A 20355-nucleotide genomic window follows, 5' to 3' on the forward strand; every position below is an offset into this window, starting at 1 on the left:
TTATCGTCTTGGATGTCATCTGCTGTACTCTAAGGCCTCTGCCAGTGACCTCTGCCTCTGGGTCAGGTGTCGGGGTCTGTGGGGATTTCTCTCCTCCTCTCTCTCTGTTTTTGTAACTTGATGTTTTTGTGTTTGTACTAGTGGTGTGATGGTGTCCCAGGGTTTTATTTGTGGTGCTAGCCAACAGAAAAAATAAAATGCTCAGAATTTTTTCCCTTCTAGGTTCCCAAGCCTTATCGTGGTCATTTTTTTGACCGAGGTTCAAGGCTCAGGCTCTCTGTTTGTTTCATTTTCTTTTAATATTGCCTCTCATGTGCTGGATGAAGATGAGGAAAGGCTGGATGTCCTGGATGTCGTTAGTACAGGCCCTAGGTGTTGTTAATGTTTGCTCTAATAAATGAAACTCCTCTGTACAATGAACAATAAAGTTGTATACACTCAAAAACATAGCAGGCAGGATATTGGAGTATTTATTTGGAATATTCAAGCAAATGGTAAGACCAGGTTACAAGTGTGACAGAAGAACTTCAGGTGTTAGAAGTGAGATGTAAATATGTGATAATAAAACAACGCTAAACAGCTAACAAGACAGATTGATTATAATATTAAGTCTGAAATATACCCGTGGGTTTGGTGCTTAATATGCTGCTGCTGGTAGTTGTTCAAACTGGGCACCAAAGTATAAAACCCACTGAAATACAACACAATATGCGACTGTTACTATGGAAATACAGAAAGCTCTCAGCTTGTTCACTTCTCTAACACTATCTTATCAACTGACAACGTGGAGCTTCTTCTTTAGGCTTTGCTTTTGTCTGAGGTGTCGTGCTCTGTGCTCTCCCCTCCACTGCCAAACCTCCGGTTCAGCTCTGATGTCAACACCAAGCAGCAGGATTTCTGTCAAAGAACAGAAGAAATGTTACAGGATAAAAACATTCCATGCCATGATTACATTGTGATATTCTTTCCTACCTTGCCATCCTTAGCTTGGTTGTGGGCCCTTGATAAGAGCTCCAGCAGGGCTAGCAGGAGCCCGATGCCCAGACCCAGTCCCAGGAGGAGGAACAGGCCCCGTAAGTCATAAGGTTGCAGGGCCTCAGAGATGTGGGCTCCACCAGTGCCAACACAGCTGCTGGCCCACCACTTCTCACGCAGGTATGTTAGCTCACCAGACTCACTGAGCTGGAGGATGGCAACAGTTAGATTCTTCACCAGTGGGGATCCTAGCAGGAAATAAACATGCGATTTGAGTGAAGAAAGAGATTTCTGAATGTGTCACCCCATTACCATAAGTGTTTACCATTTCCCACAGTGGCACAACTCACCACCTTTACAGTTTAGTTTTTCTACTTATGACAGAGCTTGTGGCAGACAGGAACTACCTTTTGGAGTGGCACAAATCATTTGGGTGGAATCTTTTTGTGACACCTGATTGTTTTGTAAATAGTTATTTAAAAAATGCCATTGCCCGGTCTTTGTCTCCGCTGCAGGGGAGGGGTGGTGCAGCGGACTCGAGGGGCAGTGCCACTGAGGGTGAGGTCCAGGTGGAGGTAATCAGGCAAATGAACTTTTTTCCCTTTTTTAGTGATGCCTGGGACGGGAGAGGAGTGTGGAGGCAACTGGAAAGCTGATCACAGCAGAAACACTGGTGCCACATCGAGCTGCATTGTACATGTGGATATATTTGTATGTAAGTAAACGTGTCTCAACAGTTACCAGAGCACTGTGTCAGGTAACAATGTAATTATGGTATGAATTACAAAATCCTGTCACGTCCATTTAATGGCTGAAGGGAAAAAGATTTGTTAAACATGTTTGTGGTTTTCATAGTAAGAAATCAATCTTTTTTTGTTTGGTTTTTGTGTGATTTTTGGGTAATACACTATGTCAAAACCAAAACCTACCTATACAGTCAGTCAGTTCTTTAAGGTGAATTAATTTTAAAGGTATATCTATGACCCAGAGGGTTAAACTGTAAATGCTAATGGACCCAAAGCACTTCCATACATCATTCATCGATTCATACAAGCACTTTTTCTATGCTTAAGTGCTTTGTAAGAATCCACACATTCACACTGATCTTACCCGAGGATATTTGGCCTGCAGACCTGAGCAGCCAGGAATCAAACCACCAACCTTCCGATTAGCAGATGACCTGATCTACCTCAGCCACCTCTCTCTGTCAATACTGATTTTATTCAATCAGATAAAATTGTCTCAACTTTGAAACAAAACCCCCAAAAAACAAAGTGAAAACAAAGTGAAACTGTCGAGTATACACACTGACAATAAAATCTGCCATAAATGTTGCCATAAGACAGATGCAAGGAGTCGCTGTCCTATTTTTACTTGTGACTGAGCCAGTAGCTCCCTCTGAACTAGGAGGTAGCTTTGTAACGCTAGGTGTGTCCAATGTTTTTTCAGTTCAGTCAATTAAATGTGAATCTGCTCTGCTAAGATTGTCTAAGGAGGGAAGTAGTGATATGAACTCTCTTGTTTGTAGTATTCCCAGAGTATTTTAATGTATTTCATAAAATATCAACTTTTGGTGTCCCTGTATTGATACAATATCACCAAGCCAGATATTGCACTATGCTCTATCAGTTTCCCCCCACATCAACTATGAATTTTAACATGGTTCTACTGGGATTGATTGTTTTTGGAGCCAGTCTTCATTCTTTCTTTCATTTTTAAAATAATTTCTATTATTGGTGTTTGTAAGTAACCATGGTTTCGTTAGACCAGGTGCCCAATCGGAGCATACTGGATGATTTTTATAAGGGACTTAATTTTTAAAAATAAAAGTATGTTATATTGTAGTAGAGACCCCATCCCATCCTGCCTAAAATCTAATTTAGAACAATCAAATAAACATAAAAAGAAGACAGTAATTTTAAGTATGTTTTAATGTTTTAAAAAGGAAGTTCACATGCTTTTGGTTGAACTAACTTAACTTAAGAAAACAGGTTTAATAAACTGAGAAACTGAAAAATGAAAGAAAGCAGCATCCTGACAGATCCAAGCAACTCACCTAGAGGTGCTGCTATGGCGTAGGACCGCATAGAGATGACCTCTGGTGAACGGGTCAGTTTACAGTACCGAGCCACTGCCAAGTCCAAGGACACTGCTTCACCAATAAATGCAAAGTTTCCTTCCTGTGTGCGGCGTATACCCTCTTCCGCGTTGGACACATAGCTTTTCTTACGCTCCATGTGCTGGTAGATACGCCGGTACACAGGGTTGTTGGAATTCTGGGAAAGTAAAGTAAAATATTTATTATGTTTATTCAACCTTTCCCATATGTTATGTAGCAGCAGTAATGATTATGAATGCTAACTAGGAGTAACTGATCATGCCTTAAAGAAGAGCATAGTAGATCCAGATTCAATTGTGCCGTAATTGATTACATCCTGGTTAGCCAGGTCTGCAAAGCTCTTAATGGAGATGTGTTTGCTGTTGGAGTTCAACGCAGACTTTAAGTTGCAGAGGTAGCAGGCAAGCAGCAGTACAGAAAACAGCCACCAGATGGCACTGACTACACGTCCAGACAATGCCTTAGGGTGAGGACCGGCTCCTGAGAGGACAAAGAAAGTGGTCAAGCTGTCAGCAGGTGACAAACAAATCAACCAAGAAACAGAGTTGCAGTTTCAACAGAAAATAATGTATTTAAATTATTCAAACAGAGCCTACTCTTCATGTTCAGCTACTTGAAATATATATTTTCAACTGATATTTTTATGCTGTTTTACTCAATTCTCCCATATTTACAGCAGGGTTATTTTAAAAAGCGCAGCTTTTTCCTTTTGTCTTTACAGTAGTCAGTGTATATACACAGATTAGTCATGTGCACTGTATCTCTTCACTATTCACTACATAGCCAATCAAATAATTACTGAGAGCAACATGAAGAGTGAATGCTTGTGTGTAAAAAACTGAAAACTCCTTTTACAGACGAGATTCCAGAAGTCCAAATAAGGAAGTCGTGGAAATAGACAAAGAGAAAAGAAGTGTTAAAGCTACTGTGAAGTTTTTACATGTCAAATAAACTTGAGAAAAACAAGAAAAGGGGGCATCCAAACTACTCCTTTTAGTTATTCGTAAGCAGTTTATATGAAGACAGCTTTATTTTTCAATGCAAACTTTATTAATAAGAAACTGCAAATAAAATAACCCCAGCTCATTGTGGAAATGAAAAGTAGATGGTGAATTGACTGATTTTTTAGAGAGCACTTTTGTACTCAACTTATGCATCCAAAGCACTTCCAACAACTTGCCTCATTCACTCATTCATGCAAGCACATTTTTCTATCTAACTTGCCCAAGGATACTTTGGCACTCTGACTGGAGTAGCCAGGGATTAAACCACCAACCTTCTGATTAGTTGATGATGTGGTCTACCTCCTGCACTACAGCCATCACACATATACACATAATACTATCGAATTGTATCTTCTTTATTTTACTTGACATCCAGTTGTTGACTATATGCAGACATTGATACAAGTCTCAGTATACTACACTGAATTGTTATGCATGTGGAACTTGTCATTTTCATTTTCCTTATTTGATCTCTTTCTTTGGGTATTACACAATGATCGGTGTACAGTATTAAAAACATGTTACTACATATTTGTCTTAAGGCATGTAGAAAGTGGCAAGCAGCAGAAGAGTGCATTTCTGTGTTTTAATTTAGTGGACTGCTGCAATACCTTGCAGGGTGAGAGCTCCTGTGATGTACCAGAAGCTGTGCAGCAAAGTGAAACTGTGTTCTTCAGTGTCTGGCTCAGCCCATTCACTGGGACTGATCCTGCAGGATAAAACAAATGAAAGCTTTCATAACGTAATTCAAGATTCAATTGTATATACAACATTCAACCGCAACAACAAAATCATTGAGATGAACAAAACAACATGGACGATCCTGTTACAATGCAACATTGCAGTGTTCTGCTAGGATGTTCTGCTGGTATTTATGTAGGTCACATTATTTTTTATATATTTTACAGTTTGTTTTGCTGGTAACTTAGGATGGTTTTGGTTTTGTTCAATTCCTCATAGGGACAATAGTTGTCAAATTCAGGTTTGTAAAACAGGTACTTGTGAGTTGGCTAGGTGGTAGCTCTCTTATAGAAGTGTAATCATCCATGCATATTTTTGCTTAACCAACCATCATCATGATAACAGCAACACCTGACAACAGTGGCCTTCCCCAGCACCCCCAAGCACTCTGCAATATTAAAAACTTCCCAGGAATGGCCAAAGAAACATGATAAAGAGTCCAGGGCATTGTCAAGCCTCTAAATTTGGGGTCGCAATCATAGTGGGATGTAGCAAGAGAAGCCTGGTCCACAGAGGATGCCCTTTTAACCCACCACAGGATCTAAAGCTAATGTGCCAATGCAGAGTCAGAAGTTATCTATGCCTCAAGAGCAACATGAACAAGACCTACACATTATCAGGAAGGTAATGTTGTGGCTGATCCATGTTGCTTTTATTATAAGTCAGTCTGCATGCGTTTTGTGGACTTGGAGAAGGCATTCAACCATGTCCCTCGGAGTGCCCTGTGGGAGGTGTTCTGAGAGTATGGGGTGTTTGGCCCATTGCTACGGGCCATTCGATCCTTATACAACCGTTACAAGAGCCTGGTCCGCACAGCCGACAATAAGTTGGACTCATTCCTAGTGGGTGATGGGCTCCGCCAGGGCTACCTCTGTCACAGATTCTGTTCATTATCTTTATGGCCAAGTGGAGAAAAGCTTTCACTTGGGTGGTCTCAGAATCTCATCTCTGCTTTTCGTGGATGATGTGGTCCTGTTGGCTTCTTTGGGTGATGGCCTCCCTCTCACTAGAACGGTTCGCAGCAGAGTGTGAAGCGGTGGGAAAGAGAATCAGCATCTCCAAATCTTAGGCCATGGTCCTCAGCCGGAAATGGATGGAGTGCCCACTCCGGGTCAGGGACAAGACCCTGCCCCAAGTGGAGGAGTTTAAGTATCTCAGGGTCTTGTTCATGAGTGAAGGGAGAAGGGAGCGGGAGGTCAACAGACTGATTGGTACTGCGCCCGCAGTGATGCAGACGCTGTACCGGTCTGTTGTGTTGAAGAGAGAGCTGAGTGTAAAAGTGAATCCCATCCCTAGCTCACCTATGGTCACAAACTGTGGGTAGTGACCGAAAGAACGAGATCGCGGATACAAGCGGTGGAAATGGGCTTCCTCTGAAGGGTGGCTGGCCTCTCCCTTAGAGATGGGGTGAGAAGTTCAGTCATCCAAGAGGGGATCAGAGTAAAGTCACTGCTCCTTCACATCGAAAGGAGCCAGTTGAGGTAAGCTGACTGCACTCCATGAGCGTCTGGCAGCACAAATGAACCAGCTGCTAGTTGACGAGAGACACCCAGAATGGCTAACCCAAGCACGGACAGTCCTACCGACCAATAAACTGCCTCAGTACCACATGGAAGCTCCTGTCAGGCATCATAGGGGAATATTAGAGGCCAACTTCAAGCCAATAGCACAAGTTACCATCAAGTGCAGGGTCTACAAAGGAGAGTAGTCGGATGATGTAAAAGAGAGGTAAGGTAATAAGAACTTAGGGGATCGAACTACCAGAAGGCAACCTCAAGAGCTCGAGAAGATGTGGAGGGTGAAGGTGACGGTGGTCCCCGTGGTAATCGGAGCACTTGGTGCAGTGACTCCCAAGCTAGGCGAGTGGCTCCAGCAGATCCCAGGAACAACATCGGAGATCTCTGTCCAGCAGAGCCCAGTCCTGGGAACAGCTAAGATACTGCAGGACCCTCAAGCTCCCAGGCCTCTGGTAGAGGACCCGAGCTTGAAGGATTGACCGTCCACAGGGGCGAGCGGGGAATTGTTTTTTGTTTTTGATTTTTTAAGTATATATATATATATTTTTTTTTTACCCAGCACACCCCTGCGGGCGGTTTATCCTTCAAGCTCGGGTCCTCTACCAGAGGCCTGGGAGCTTGAGGGTCCTGCAGTATCTTAGCTGTTCCCAGGACTGCGCTCTTCTGACAGATATATATATATATATATATATATATATACATATATATATATATATATATATATATATATATATATATATATATATATATATATATATATATATATATATATATATATATATATATATATATATATATATATATATATATATATATATATATATATATATATATATATATATATATATATATATATATATATATATATATATATATATATATATATATATATATATATATATATATATATATATATATATATATATATATATATATATATATATATATATATATATATATATATATATATATATATATATATATATATATATATATATATATATATATATATATATATATATATATATATATATATATATATATATATATATATATATATATATATATATATATATATATATATATATATATATATATATATATATATATATATATATATATATATATATATATATATATATATATATATATATATATATATATATATATATATATATATATATATATATATATATATATATATATATATATATATATATATATATATATATATATATATATATATATATATATATATATATATATATATATATATATATATGTATGTATATATATATATATATATATATATATATATATATATATGTATGTATATATATATATATATATATATATATATATATATATATATATATATATATATATATACATACATACATACATACATACATACATACATACATACATACATACATACATACATACATACATACATACATATATATATATATATATATATATATATATATATATATATATATATATATATATATATATATATATATATATATATACATATATATATATATACACACACACATATATACATATATATACGTATATGTATAAAAATATACAGAGAGCGAGAGAGAGAGAGAGAAAGAGAGAGAGAGATGTGTATATATAACAAAACAGATAATGCAACCACTGTCCTCTTTGTGACAGCCTTATACAGTATCAGAAAATAGTGTTTTAGGGATGTTTTGTTGCACTGACCTGCCCACCAGGAATATGCAGAAACCCGTTAGCAGAAAAGCAATGATAATGCCAATCCACATGTCAGTGGAGAAGGGCGCCAGCAGGCTGAACGTGCTGTCTTCAGAATCTGTTGCTTTGCGCACAATGAAGCTGAGGCCAGTTTGAATGAAGGGGGTGGTCATGTCCACAAACCTCTCTCTGACTGCAGTGACAGTCAGCGGGGCCACAGCCAGGTCAGCCTCCTAAAGCAAAACATATGAAAAACCAGGGACACAATCAATGAAAAAAGTAAAGTTAAAACTCTGTACAATGTGAGTACAAATAGAAAGGAGTAACAATTTTAAATAATTTATGGTCAGCATTTGTTTGTAAGTAGCACAAAACATCATAACAAATGTTGAAATATATATAGAACCCTATGCTCACTGCTACACAAATAGGGTAACAGCTTATGTTCTTACCTTACAATGTAAAGTGCTTTGAGGCAATAGTTGTTATGATTTGGCACTGTATAAATTAAATTACTTTGACAATTTAAGAGTTATCTTGCCAATTAATGTAATTAATGTAAAATTGCAAAGAACATTATGGCTCTGATAATCTATAATGCATAATATTAGGTGGCATTAAATTTAAAGTGTACATTAATCAAAAAATCAAAAGGTCTGAGGTTGAACAGGAGGGTATCAAACTTAATTTAACAAGAGCAACAAAACACATTACACTGAAGACACATACTCCAGTGTTCACATACTGTAACACACTGAGGTAGAGTTGTTTCAGTGCACTATAACTCTATGACTCACCCCTCTGATGACTTCACCAATCATGCCATTCCAGTTGCCGCTGGAATCCACGGCGCCATAGCGGTTGTCTTTGACCAGATGCATGTTGTACTTGAAGCCTAGCTTCTTGGAGAGCTCTGAGATCAGATCAATGCAGTAGCCTTCTAGCTCAGAGCCCTTGCTCATGGCATATGGTTCATCCTGACAAAACATAAGGCAGCAAGAGGATCATTCATACTTTAAACTTAAAGGAAATCAACTTGCTCTTACAACTTGAAGTTTGTGTAAAGTTTTAAGTTCTGAATCCTAAAAATGTAGTATGTAAATGACTGTTTAAAGGAAACAGTGCTATGTGTAAGGCAGTCTCACTTTTTGCACCAAAATACTTGAGGACCTTTTCACTCTGAGTTTTGAACAGTCAGGTTCAAGAAGGTTAATCTGACATTTTTCACTCCTTTATGAACTGTGTGGAGTCAAGCACATCCTCAGTTTCCCTTAACTTCACCCTTAACCTTTTCTTTGACTTTAAGTATTTTATCACAATTGACGTGAGGCCTACTGGTCTATGTGCATTTAAAGTTTTTAAATAACTAGATTTAGGAACCAGAACTAAAAAAGTATCCTTCCAAACAATAGATACATCCTGTGCCTCTAAATCCTTATTAAAAATATAATGAAACACAGGAGTCAGTTGTTGAGCACAGGATTTGAGTAAACAACAGTAAATATAATCTGGTCCATGAGACTTGTACACACCTAATAGTGTTATGCCTTGGATTTTGTGTTTCACTTAAACTGGTTTTAGTCCCTCAAATGTGTTGGTTTGCATATACAATTTCAGTCATACAGAGAGGAGAGAGGGGTTTTCACACAACTTTTATTCTAACTTTGATAGACGTCAGTGACTCCTGAATGTTGACTGGGTGACAAGTGGGCCAGAATATGGACGGGAGATAAGGCGATTACAAGAGATTACCAGGAATGGGTGAATCATGAGAAAAAAAAGAAGAAAAAAAAAAGCATAGACAGTGGCTGTTGTGGACACTGTTCACTGTTTTTAATACTTGTTATCTTTTGAGCTATTTGTAGGTGATACATTTGCTCTTTATTTCTCAAGGCAGGCTGATGGACCAACAACAGCATAAACAAGAGGGGTCCAAAGACTGGTTGTGCGACATACTTTGTAAACTGCTTCCTGACAACAGAGCACTGTGCAGGCAGATGGCCCATCCCTGTACCAGTTCTACTTTATCCAAGGCTGTATGACTACCAGTGGTCATTAGAGCGACCACTGGTAGGTATGGTTTGCGTGACCTCTTCACACACTAAGGTTAATTATGGAGTTCCACAGGGTTCTGATTACATTATACCTGCTTCCCTTAGGCAGTATCATCAGAAGGTATAGCATGTATTTTCACATTCCTTCAATGCACATAATAAACAAATATGTAGGATTGCTTTCTTCCATTTGTGCAACATCTCTAAAATTAGCAATATCCTGTCTCAGAGTGATGCTGAAAAAATAGTTCATGCATTTATTACTTCTAGGCTGGACTACTGTAATTCATTATTATCAGGATGTTCTAAAACTCCATTTCCAGTGACAGAAATGGCAACCAGTGGGGAACAATGTGTGTGATCAACAGCAGGGCACAGGTGAACCTCTGTCTGCATTTGCAAGTACTGTTTTCCACTGTTGTCTGTCAGGTGCAGCCCTGTTGGGGGGGTCGCCATGGAGATTAGCCAGGCCAGCTTCACAGATGACACTTCAGGGAGGTGCCATGGGGAGAGCCATGGTTGCGGCAAGCCAGGGACTCAGTTGTGTGCTGTTGTGGGCCACAACTGGGTTGTGGTGCAACAAGCTCAATGGAGAGACAGAGTAACGAGAAAAGATTCCTTGTTCCCTGGGACTAGGCTGGCGCAGTTTCAGTACCAGAAGAGGAATTGTTTCCCTCTTAGCTATAAGGAACATTCTTCTTGGAGATTTTTTAAGACACTTTTATTCAGTCTTTGCTTTATAATTTAGTGTAAAAAGAACATTTTATTGCATAAGTTTTTAAAATGTTGTTTTATTCCTGCTTTCTTCCACTGGGAATAAACTTTTTCTGATTAGACCTGTTTAGTCTCTGTGCCTTGGGTTTCTGATTAACTTTCTCCCCCTTGTATTTAAAGAACCTCCTGGTATGACATTTTGGCACACCGGCTTTAGTGTCTACACAAGCACACACTCACACCCTACCACATATATATACCAAGGCCCAAGTGCAATGGAAGGAGGATCATTGAGTGCAAGAGGAACTGACCTGAAAGACAGGATCACGGCGAAGCTTGAAACCTGGATCCTCCGTAGCTGGTTACCAAGACTACGTGAAGTACCCTCAGAAGATCTACTGGATGATGTAAATGCAGCACTACGGACCATACCTACCACCACCATTACTGAGACTAACCAGGTGATCTACACTTTGGCAGCAGTGATCAGGGAGATGCTTGGCTACAAGTTGAACAGCCACAAGGAGCATTAACCTCCATGGAGAAGGAGACTAGAGGCTAAGATCAAGGTAGTACGGATGGAGGTTAGCCAACTATCAGACCTGCAGAAAGGTGCGACAAAGAAGGTGCCTAAGAAGTACAGAAAGCTGTCCATACCTGAGGCCTTGGAAACTGCCAAGCAACGACTCAGAGCCTTGGCCAGCCACTTGAAGAGGTATACCAGGGAGACTGAAGGTAGGAGAATAAAGCAGCTGTTCTCCATACAACCATCCAAGCGTCTGGGAGCACAAATGAACCAGCTGCTAGTCGAGACACCCAGAATGGCTAACACAAAGCCAGAAGGTTCTGATCCCCAAGGACTCCCAGAAGGGACCAGTCCCATCTAACTACTGGCCAATAACCTGCTGGAAGCTCCTGTCAGGCATCTGGCGGCTAAGATGAACAGGCACATGGGTCAATACATGAGCGGGGCACAGAAAGGAATTGGCAAGAATACCAGAGGAGCAAAAGACCAGCTACTGGTAGACCGAGCAGTCAGCCGAGACTGCAAGACCAGGCTGACAAACCTGTGCACTGCCTGGATTGATTACAAGAAGGCCTATGACTCAATGCCCCACACCTGGATCGTAGAATGCCCAGACCTATACAAGATCAACGGGACCCTAAGAGCCTTTATCAGGAACTCAATGTGGATGTGGCGAACCACTCTAGAGGCCAACTTCAAGACCATAGCATAAGTCACCATCAAGTGTGGGATCTACCAAGGAGATGCTCTGTCCCCACTGCTGTTCTGCACAGGCCTGAATCCCCTCAGTCAGATCATTGACAAGATTGGCTACAGATACCGACTATGTCAGCAATTGTCAGCCACCTCCTGTACATGGATGACATCCCGCTGTATGCCAAGAGAGAACGAGACATCGATCCATGTCACCAGGATATACAGCAATGACATCGAAATGTCATTCAGACTGGAGAAATGTAGTTGGGTGATATCAAAGAGAGAGAAGGTAGTCAGAACTGAGGGGATTGAACAACCAGAAGGTAACATTGTAGACATAGAAGACAGCTACAAGTACCTGGGGATCACACAGGCAAATGGGAACCATGAACAGGTTGGGAAAGTCCTGAGGAGTCAGCTGAACAGTAAGAACAAGATCCGCGCAATCAACACCTACGCCTTGCCCATGATCAGGTACCCTGCTGGGATAATAAGCTGGCCAAAGGAGGAGACAGAAGTCACTGACATAAAGACCAGGAAGCTCCTGACCATGCATGGAGAGTTTTACCCCAAGTCCAGCACCCTGAGGCTGTATGCTAAGCGGAAGGAAGGGGGGCCGGGGACTGGTGAGTGTCAGCACCACAGTCCAGGATGAGACAACGAACATCCATGAATACATCAGGAAGATGACCCCAACCGACCGCATGCTCAGTGAATAACTCAGGCAGCAGAAACCCAAGATAGAGGAGGAACCATCGTGGAAGGACAGGCCCCTGCACGGTATGTATCATCAGCAGATAGCAGAGGTGGCTGATATCCAGAAATCCTACCAGTGGCTGGACAAAGCTGGACTGAAAGACAGCACAGAGGCACTAATCATGGCGGCACAGGAACAAGCTCCAAGCACAAGATCCATAGAGGCTGGGGTCTATCACACTAGGCAAGACCCCAGGTGCAGGCTGTGTAAAGATGGCCCTGAGACAATCCAGCACATAACAACAGGGTGCAAGATGCTAGCAGGCAGGCATAGTATACAGAAACATCTGTGCCGAGTATGGCCCCGAAGTCCCGAGGTCAAAATGTGAAACGCCCCCTAGGGTGGTGGAGAATGACCGAGCCAAGATCCTGTGGGACTTCCAGATACAGACAGACAAAATAGTGGTGGCTAACCAACCGGACATAGTGGTGGTAGACAAGCGGAAGAAGACGGCCATAGTGATAGATGTAGCGGTTCAGAATGACATCAGGAAGAAGGAAGATGAGAAACTGGAGAAGTACCAAGGGCTCAGGGAAGAGTTGGAGAAGATGTGAATGGTGAAGGTAACAGTGGTAGGTGCTAGGTGTAATGACTCCCTCGCTCACAGACACATAACGGGTATGGTAGTCCATTCTCGCTGCAGCACGGACTACACTGCCCATCATGCTACATTCTTTAGGGCCATGCCTGTAGCATTCTGCCTTTTAGCTTAGCACAACAACAACAACAAAAAAGCGCTCTCTCACCCAGGAAACACGCAGAGAGAGAGCGCGTCACCCTGTAACCATGGCAACCGTAACGCTGCCGCCTGGAACAACAGAACATAGCTGTCAAACAAACCCAAACAGTCCTGACCCGCGACAATATGAAACAGGGAAGTACCGCCGTGTAATCCATTTATTTCAACAAAGTAACTGTATTCTGAATACCACCTTTTTAAACGGTAACTGTAACGGAATACAGTTACTCATATTTTGTATTCTAAATACGTAACGGCGGTACATGTATTCCGTTACTCCCCAACACTGACCACTAGGTATCTAAAACCTAAAACCCAACCATGGTTAAATAATGACACCAGGGAACGCAGACGGGCATGTAGGAAAGCGGAAAGAAAGTGGAAAAAGGACCGTCTCCAAGTGTCATTTGAGGCACTTAGAGAATCCCTGTTAAGTTACCAGAAAGCTGTAAGAGCAGCTAAGACAAAATACTTTTCCAAGATCGTGTCCAACAACTGTCATAAACCTCGGATTTTATTTGGTATTATAAACTCAGTTCTTAATCCTCCCACTGCTGATCCTCATATAGCAGTGAACATAACAAGTGAGAATCTAATGAAATTCTTCATAAATAAAATTGTAGATATTAGATCCCACATTATTCCTCCCATTTCTGACCCAGGTGTTTACACTCCAACCTTGGCTGTTTTTGATCACTTCGAGCCAGTATCCCTTTCATTATTTAATGTAGTAGTCAGAAACTTAACACTTTCAAAATGTACCCTGGATATCATTCCACCCAGGTTACTGAAAGATGTTTTTGACACTGTTGGTACATGTCTGCCTTCTAATTTCAATTGCAGTCTTCAGTCTGGGTCTGTTCCCTCTGATTTTAAACACGCTGTGGTGGAACCCATCCTTAAAAAGCAGAACCTGGACTCAACAGTTCTATCAAATTACCGCCCAATCTCTAAATTGTCCTTTTTGTCAAAAGTTCTGGAGAAAATTGTTCTTCCACAGCTCCAGACCTTTTTAGACCAACATGACATTGGTGAACTATTCCAATCTGGTTTTAAAACCCATCACAGCACTGAAACTGCTCTTTTAAAAGTTTCTAATGACCTTTTAACTTTTACCGACTCGGGAGATTCTGCTATTTTAATATTATTCGACCTCAGTGCTGCTTTTGACACAGTAGATCACAGGATTCTTATCTCTTGACTGGAATAATGTTCCGGAATAAAAGGGCTTGCTTTGGAATGGTTTAAATCCTACTTCTCTAATCGTACTTTCTCTGTTAGATTCAGAGATACATTGTCTCCAAAGACGACCCTGTTTTGCGGGGTCCCCCATGGGCTCTATCCTCGGTCCAGTCCTTTTTTCAATTCATATGCTCCCATTGGGATCTATTTTTTAAAAATATGGAATTTCGTTTCACTGATTTACCTTGCACGAAATTTAGGGGTGATTTTTGACAGCACTTTAACATTTGATAAACAGATAAATAATGTAGTCAAAACCAGTTTCTTTCATCTTCGCCTAATTACAAAAGTTAAGCCTTTTCTCTGTTTCAGAGATTTTGAGAAAGCGATCCATGCCTTCATCTCATCTCGCCTCGACTTCTGTAACAGTCTCTACTCTGGTGTCACCTCTTCATCAATTGGCCGACTGCAGCTAGTTCAAAACGCTGCAGCACAGCTTCTAACTGGCACACGCAAGCGAGATCATACATCTCCTATACTTGCATCACTACACTGGCTGCCAGTCAGCTTTCGAATTGACTTTGAGATCTTAACACTTGTTTTTAAGTCATTGCATGGCCAAGCCCTTATATATCTTGCTGATCACCTAACCTGGTATTCTCCCCCAAGATCCTTGAGGTCTGCAGACCAAATGCTTTTGGTTATCCCTACGTCCAGATTAAAACACAGAGGAAACCGGGCATTTGCTGTGACTGCCCCCAAACCTTGGAATATGTTGCCTTTGCATATCAGATCCTCCCCAACACTGGATACTTTTAAAAGTCTACTTTTTAAAAGACCTATTTTTTATTCTCTGGCTTTTGATTCATCATGAGTTTGTTACTATTATTCTTTTTTATGATTTTATTCTCTTCTAAAATACTTTTTTTTATGTTTATTGCCTTGTCCATTTTATTGTACAGTACTTTGGTCACCTGTTGTTTTAAAAGTGCTATATAAATAAATTTGAACTTGAACTCTGTCCAGCAGAGCGCGGTCCCAGGAACAGCAAAGATACTGCGCAGGACCCTCTCCCAGGCCTCTGGTAGAGGACCCTTGTTTGATGGATAAAGACTGCCTGCCTGACTGCCTTTTTTTTCTTTTTCTTTTTTTTGAAAGGTGGCAGATGCTGTGCTATGTTTTTTTTGTTTGTTTGTGTTTGCTTAATAAAAAAAATCTGTTTACTCATATTTTAATCAGACAGACTGTACAATACCTTATGTTAAGAGTACATGTATGTATGTATGTATGTATATATATATATATATATATATATATATATATATATATATATATATATATATATATATATATATATATATATATATATATATATATATATATATATATATATATATATATATATATATATATATATATATATATATATATATATATATATATATATATATATATATATATATATATATATATATATATATATATATATATATATATATATATATATATATATATATCTATATATCTATATATATATATATATATATATATATATATATATATATATATATATATATATATATATATATATATATATATATATATATATATATATATATATATATATATATATATATATATATATATATATATATATATATATATATATATATATATATAAGCTAACTTTGAACATATAAAGATAGACTTTAAAGCTTCCTTCGATATGAAAATTGTGAAGATGGCATATGGACTGTGTTTATTTGGTTTATTTCATACTTGACAGTGAAGTGTAAAGTGGGTCAGTAAGAATCATGGTGACTAGGACAGAAAACTCAGCTTTGCCAATATAAATGACAAGTGTTTATGTCTGTTTTTGAAACCAGAACACAATGTTTTAAACTATTAAACAGACAATGTGCAACTAGTGATAATTAGCTTGTTTGTTCAAGTTCAACAAGAGTAAGATCAATTCCCAGTGTTCCAAAATAATGTATTACATGATTTAAGAGCTATTCTGAACATACAATGAAGTTGTATATAAGAGGCATAAATTCTTATATTGTTGACTTGACGTTGTACCACAGCTGGAATTTAGCATTCTAGCCAGGAACAAGAGACAAAGAAAGAATACCTTTATGGTTGTGATGAATAACTCCTTGGCATCTAGAACAGAAAAAAAAAAGAAAAACAGCATTGAACTTTTGGGGAAAAAGTAATTAAGCATCAGATCAAAATGACAAGATTCAGTCTGATTAGTGGTTCAGTTTCAAGTCTACAGGCTTATGGAAAGTATGGCTTCAGAAAGCCTAATGAAGCATATTGTTCTGCTGAGTCCCCTTCATGTGTTTTTTTCTCTGAACCACAGCAATAAATCAGCCGAACAGCCAGTGAAGGACAATGACAGTCTTGTTTTCGGTTGTTCTTTAGAGGAGCTGAGAAGTTGGCTCCATGGTGAGGGGAGGTTGCAAGATACAATAGGTGGGGGGGACAAGGCTCATTTGAGGGGATCAAAGTGAGGTCTTAAAAGATGTGTTTTCCTGTTCTAATCTAACCATCCCCTCCCACCACCACTGACCAACTCCTTTTCACCATGTAATCAGGGGATAAAACCCCCAGCCTACCCCATCATTACTCATGACACTCACAGTTGTTTTCTTCTTGCTCTAACTGTGAGCAGTGGCATGCCAGGACTTAACATGCCCTGCCAACGTCTGTCAGAGAAGAGAAAATGATGGGAGGGAAGGGGTCGGGGATGTGGGGCATGCAGAGGTGCTAGGGGTGCAAGTTTTTCATAATTGCGTACCACAACAAAAGCAGCTCTGGTTGGGTAATATAAAGCTGATGACACCATGCCAGTCTCCTCTAGTGATGATGGCAGGACCTACAATCTGCGGAGATGCTTGTCACTTCACTGCCTGCCTGCTGAGTCCTCCTCTCACACAGTTAATTGATTCATCACAGTGCTTTCTGGAGCACAGTAGGGCAGTAGCCCCTCCACTGGTGAGAAATAGGAGTCTGTCAGTGTGGACTGGAACCCTGTCTGAAGTTTGATAGGCCTCCAAGCAGTCTAAATCTTGCCACAGAATTTTAGTTATAGCATACATTAAAGTTGTAATTTAATGCTAGTTAGAGTAAAATGCTAAGAGTCCAATCAGATAATGTTTTTCTTGAAGGTGTGGAGGTGTTTTCAATGCTTGTTTAAAATAAAACCTAATGAAGAAATGGATGATGGGGAACATCATGGTTAACAAAGTATCAAAAGTTGGCCCAGATCTTGATTTTTATTCTTTTGAAATTGTAAATGTTTATACCCAGTATTCATTTGTGGGGTGGGGCTGCAATAATTAAGGGACAGTTGGATGCATTTAAAACTTTTATTCAGTTCAGTTTTATTTATATAGTTGCCTCCAGGTACATTAAACTAATGAAAAACAATTGGAGATCTAAGACACAAACTCTGACTACGTGCCGATTAATCAGCCCATCAGTACCTCACCATTATTTCAACCTTGGCACAACAAAGACAATGCACTGACACTGATTATTAGCTCTGGAAGAAACTTCGTTGCACGTGACTCTAAGGGAAATATCTGTAAGTAACAGACCTCATCTTGTGTACCAGCTACTTTTTACCAAGCTTGGAAGAAAAATGTATAAATCTGACAAGAATGTAGTCAAGCATTTAAGAAACCCCCATGCACATGAAAATAACTTGAGCAAGAGGAGAGCAGATATTGAGCAATAACAAGTGCCCATGTACAATTCCCTGCTAGCTGAAGCGTTGTTTGTTCTTACTTAGAACATTTTGCCTCGTCAGAAAACATCCCTACACATCAAACAAGGGTTTGTAAAAGATCACATTAGTCAGTTACTGGACCTTTAACCAGGAGAGCTGGGTTTGTGTCCCACGTTAAACTGTCATTTTCAGACTTTGCTTTACTTTTGAGACTTTGTTTGGTTTGGTTCAGGTAACAAAACTTCTTTGTAAGAGTGAGGAAGAGATCATGGTTTCATGATCATAGGTAACATTATTAAAAAACTGCTTAGAAATCTAATGCAACTCATGAACTAATAGCAGATTCCACTAACTGCACATCTCTCAGATGTAGCATTATTCTTACCTGCAGTGAAGAACCATGCAGTCAGGGCTGCCACACAAACGAATAAAGCCAAGCAGACTTTCATGTTTCCGCCCTGTAAATGACACAGACTACTTCAAATTTCTGTGAAAACATGATCATGTTTATGACGAGCGATGTCTTTGATTTAACATTGAAATTATCTGCAGACACAACACTTTTAACCATGTTTTTTTGCAGTTGTTTTTACTTGGCACACGAAGAAAAAAATCCTTACCTCTTTCTTTACCTCTGCTCTGTCAGGCACAGTATGCAGAAGAAAATTGTGGACACGGGGGCGAGTCCAAGAAAATGGGCACGAAATTAAAAAAGTCTTGTGAGCGGGCCACTGAAAAGACTTAGTGTGGCTGAAAGTAGCGGAGGGTTTATATGGGAAACACAGAGAGGGAGGAGATAAGGGCTCACAGGGAGATAAACCCACAACTGCCGGGCCAAAAAAACTACAAAGTCTTGAGAGGTATCCAATTTCCTCGAGCTGGGTGTGTTTTTCTAAGGCAGAATCACTTTATGTCTTAGATTTTCAGACTTTTAAACAGTTACCATGTGTTTTTGCACGGTTACACAACAGGATCTTTGACAATGAAGGAGGGGGAGTATGGTTCAAGGGTTTGGGAGCTTAACAGTGTGGTGGTAGAGTAAGCTTTACATATGGATGGACTGGAATGTCCCAGTGGCTCAGAGGAAGGGGGATTTTGTTTTGGAGCACATTTTCTCTCACTCCTGACCAACCATGAGGGATTCATCATCATAAATTCAATCTCTCCTGCAAAACAGCAACAGAGGTGACTGTGAAGCTATGTCCTTTGTTTAATTTGCTAGGACAAATGTTTTATTAATCTTCAGCAGTTTGTTAAAACTATCCAAACACACACTCCCTACCACATTTCTTTGTCTCGAAAATGTCTACGTATAAGCTGCAAACCAAACTGATTTATTTGTACAAAACAGGCAGTGATTTCATCTTGAAAGGAAAGACTTCATTCATTCTGTGAGACAAAAACCATTCTCTCAGGCCTTAAGTGCTAGACAGGGCCTGGAGGTTTCAGTTGAGAGGCCAAAACTTGCCAAATTGTCGAGATAAATACAGCTTTAAGAGGGACTCAGTAGATCTCTTGGAATCCTAATGAAGCTGTCTTTTGTATTTGTGTGCTGGCTGGAGCAGAGTCTGCAGCGCTAAAATGAGCATGTCGAGCTACACAAAGTCTTACAGAGCTGAGAAAGAGGCCTAGCAGTGTCTGACAGCTCGCCAGAGGTGGCTGTCAGCTTTGGAAATCACAGTCCTGACAATGGACAAACCTTTGACTGACATGCCAGTGTCCTGAGAAACCATGAAAACAATGTGTGGATTCTCAGCTCTGGAGAGTCAAACCTTAACACTTTGAGATCCAAGTACACCAACTCGGCCCACGAACTTAAACTATTAGAATGCCATTTTTGGCATCCTGACATGGGAGTCGGGGA

General features: G+C 39.7%; 1 protein-coding gene across 1 annotated transcript; it reads right to left on the minus strand.

Moving 5' to 3' along the window:
• Nucleotides 1-447: 447 nt before the first annotated feature.
• Nucleotides 448-19272, minus strand: si:ch211-251b21.1 (uncharacterized protein LOC571720 homolog). The gene is made up of 10 exons (XM_031733300.2): nt 19112-19272; nt 18877-18949; nt 16887-16918; nt 8882-9061; nt 8094-8317; nt 4710-4807; nt 3357-3574; nt 3032-3251; nt 973-1223; nt 448-897 (listed from the first exon to the last, which is right to left on the minus strand). The coding sequence occupies exons 2-10, from the start codon at nt 18938-18940 to the stop codon at nt 799-801; spliced, it is 1386 nt and encodes a 461-aa protein (XP_031589160.1). The 5' UTR covers nt 18941-18949; nt 19112-19272; the 3' UTR covers nt 448-798.
• Between the last annotated feature and the right edge of the window lie 1083 nt (nt 19273-20355).

This window comes from Oreochromis aureus, linkage group 20 (assembly GCF_013358895.1).
Source record: "Oreochromis aureus strain Israel breed Guangdong linkage group 20, ZZ_aureus, whole genome shotgun sequence".
Taxonomy (NCBI): Eukaryota; Metazoa; Chordata; class Actinopteri; order Cichliformes; family Cichlidae; genus Oreochromis; species Oreochromis aureus.